Consider the following 2,718-nt stretch of genomic DNA (forward strand, 5'->3'; position numbering starts at 1 on the left):
AAAGTAGATTTGAGCAGAAGATCTTCTACTGGAGTCTAACCCAAAGTCCAGAGGATCGTTTTGAAGGTTTTTGGGAACCAACCAGCCTGCAGCTCTGGGTGGGAACCTGCAGCCGCCGCCGGGCGCTCTGTGCCTCCATCCAATAGTCTAGCAGGTGTTTTCAGCGCAGCCTGAATATTTCATAAGCAGAGATCAGGATGGAAGGTGAGCTTTAAAGGCATCAGGCTGCTGCTGGTTGGACCAAAGCAGAACAGAGGGAATAGAAAGGTCACTCCAGGTCATCCAGCATTCCTCTGTCTGCAGGCAGGTGATAAGTGAACTGAAGCTGCAGGTGCACTTTGCACCACGGTCAGATGACACACACTGGTGCACAGATGATGTTCATATGACGAGGAAATATTAAGTCAATAAACATCAGGGTGTGTTTATTTAATGTGTGACTAAAACTCCTTATCGGCGGAGGAAGAGTTTCAGCTGCAGAGGAAATAATCTGGAAAACAGCCTTCATCCTCCTCCTCTTCCTCCTCCATGAGCCGCAGGTTCGGCTCGGTTCTGTTCATCCGAACCGAATCCTCAGAGCTTCAGCCGTGAGTCCAAAACGCGCTTATTTAGGAACAGTTTCCACTTCAGGCATGAAAAATGAGAAATCAGCTAAAAAACGAGGAAAATGAAGGAAGTTCTGCCTTTTCAGATAGAAAGTGGTAAATAGAAGCTGCTTTTAAAGGAGAAGTTCATTGATAGAGTTTAGAACCAGTTTTAGGTTCAGTTTTAGGCTGAGTTTTAACCCGTTCTGTCCTGAGGTGAGACGTTAGAAAGAGGAAATCAAACTTACAACTCTTTGATCAGCATGTTGAGCTTCGGTCCAAACGTCTGTGCGGCAGAGAGCGGCTCCTTCTGCGCTTCTTCCGCTTAGATACCGGGAGCGCGCGAAGGGGCGGGGCCTGGGACACCTAGTTTCAGGTAAACCGTCTGATGCGTTTGGGTGCTGACGGAAAATTAGCAACCTGTTTGGACTAGTTTCTGTACAGGGGCCCAGGGGCCCCCGAACCAAAGGAGTAAAGATTGATGATAAATAATCTGTAATATGAGCCGGAAGCAAAACTGGAAACAAAATATTCCTCCAGTTTTATTTCATTTTTACACTTTTAGCTTCTGTCACATAGAGACAGATTTAATCAGCTAGATCTGAACTTTCCAGATCTGCTCTGGCTCTTTGCTTTGACTCACTTATAACAAAGGATGAAACCGGATCATCAGATCCTGATCAGCCGGTTTGTTTCAATCTGTTCCTTCAAACTGGTCTGAAAACCAGAAGATCAGCTTCTAGATGCTGATCTGGAATCATCCGTCCTGCATGTTTGTGGCAAGAAAGGAGTCAAATATACAAATTATTATTTATTCTTTTTCACATATTCATTTTTTTTTTCCTTTCAGTTGAAAGATCATGTTTTTAAAAGTCAATAATTATGCTGATAAAGACAAAATGCAATACAGGTAGAATAGATCATAGAAATGCACATTCTGATAAACACAATAAAAACAGCTCAAACATTTAGACACAATAGAAAAAAAATAAAATAAATGTGAATAAAAAAGGTTTGAATTTCATGAAGAAAAACTAGAAGCTTCAACCCAGAATTCATCGATACGATTCAATAAAACCGACAACAACACGCCGACGGTCCTCTGAGGGCGCAGGACGGGGACGGGATGAGGACAGGACGGAGTGAGGACGAGGACAGGACGAGCATGGGACAGGACGAGGACAGGACGAGGACAGGACGGGGTGAGGACGGAGTGAGGACGAGGACAGGACGAGCATGGGACAGGACGAGGACAGGACGAGGACAGGACGGGGACAGGACGGAGTGAGGACGAGGACAGGACGAGCATGGGACAGGACGAGGATGGGACAGGACGAGGATGGGACGAGGATGGGACAGGATGAGGACAGTTTGTCCTCTCAGGAAGTCTTGTCCAGCTCATGTCTCCATGGACCAACGATGCCAGACGTCGTCATAACGACCATTTCAGGGGAGCTTAGAGACAGCAGGATAAAAATCAAACTAACTGAAGAGGAGGAATCAGCTGACAGGGAGGAGGAGGAGCTCCTCCCTGTCAGCTGATTCCTCCTCCATGGAGGAGGAGGAGGAGCTCCTCCCTGTCAGCTGATTCCTCCTCCATGGAGGAGGAGGAGCCTCGGGTCACATGGAAACGGAATATTTATCTTTAAATTTGTGCAAATCTTTTCAGAAACTATGAAAACATTGTGAGGAAAAGGAGAAGGTGCGAGACCTGAGAGACAAAACTGCTGCTGCTCCTGAATCTAATGTTTGCAGGAACATAGAAAACGCCTTAAAATGAGAATAGATCTGCATGCAGAGCCATTCTAGATCCGTCTCTCCTTGGTTTTCACGCTTGTTAAAGTGCATTCTGTGCTTTTAATGAAGGTCTGTCTCTGGGAGCAGCCATGTTGTCTCTCAGTTCGCTCACCTGGTTTCAACCAGGCAGGAAAAGCTGCTCTTCCCGCCTGGTTTCACCCCCCCTCCCTGAAGGCCCGTCGTTAGCTTCACTGCACGGCGAAGCTCTAAACAATCATGAGCATCAGGCCGCTGCGCAGACGCCTCTGAAGGTCAGCCGGTCTGAAGGTCAGCCTCTCTGAAGGTCAGCCGGTCTGAAGGTCAGCCGGTCTGAAGGTCAGCCTCTCTGAAGGTCAGC

At 47.1% G+C, this 2,718-nt stretch overlaps 1 protein-coding gene across 1 annotated transcript in view; it reads right to left on the reverse strand.

Annotated features, from left to right (window-relative positions):
* LOC107094341 (phosphatidylinositol transfer protein alpha isoform-like) overlaps positions 1-945 on the reverse strand; it is a 16,209-nt gene extending 15,264 nt beyond the window's left edge. The window contains exon 1 of the mRNA XM_015389896.1: positions 833-945. Coding sequence (XP_015245382.1) covers positions 833-849 — 17 coding nt within the window. The 5' untranslated portion in view covers positions 850-945. The remainder of the gene's footprint in view (positions 1-832) is intronic.
* Between the last annotated feature and the right edge of the window lie 1,773 nt (positions 946-2,718).

This window comes from Cyprinodon variegatus, unplaced genomic scaffold (assembly GCF_000732505.1).
Source record: "Cyprinodon variegatus isolate N-32 unplaced genomic scaffold, C_variegatus-1.0 Scaffold479, whole genome shotgun sequence".
In the NCBI taxonomy this organism is placed as follows: Eukaryota; Metazoa; Chordata; class Actinopteri; order Cyprinodontiformes; family Cyprinodontidae; genus Cyprinodon; species Cyprinodon variegatus.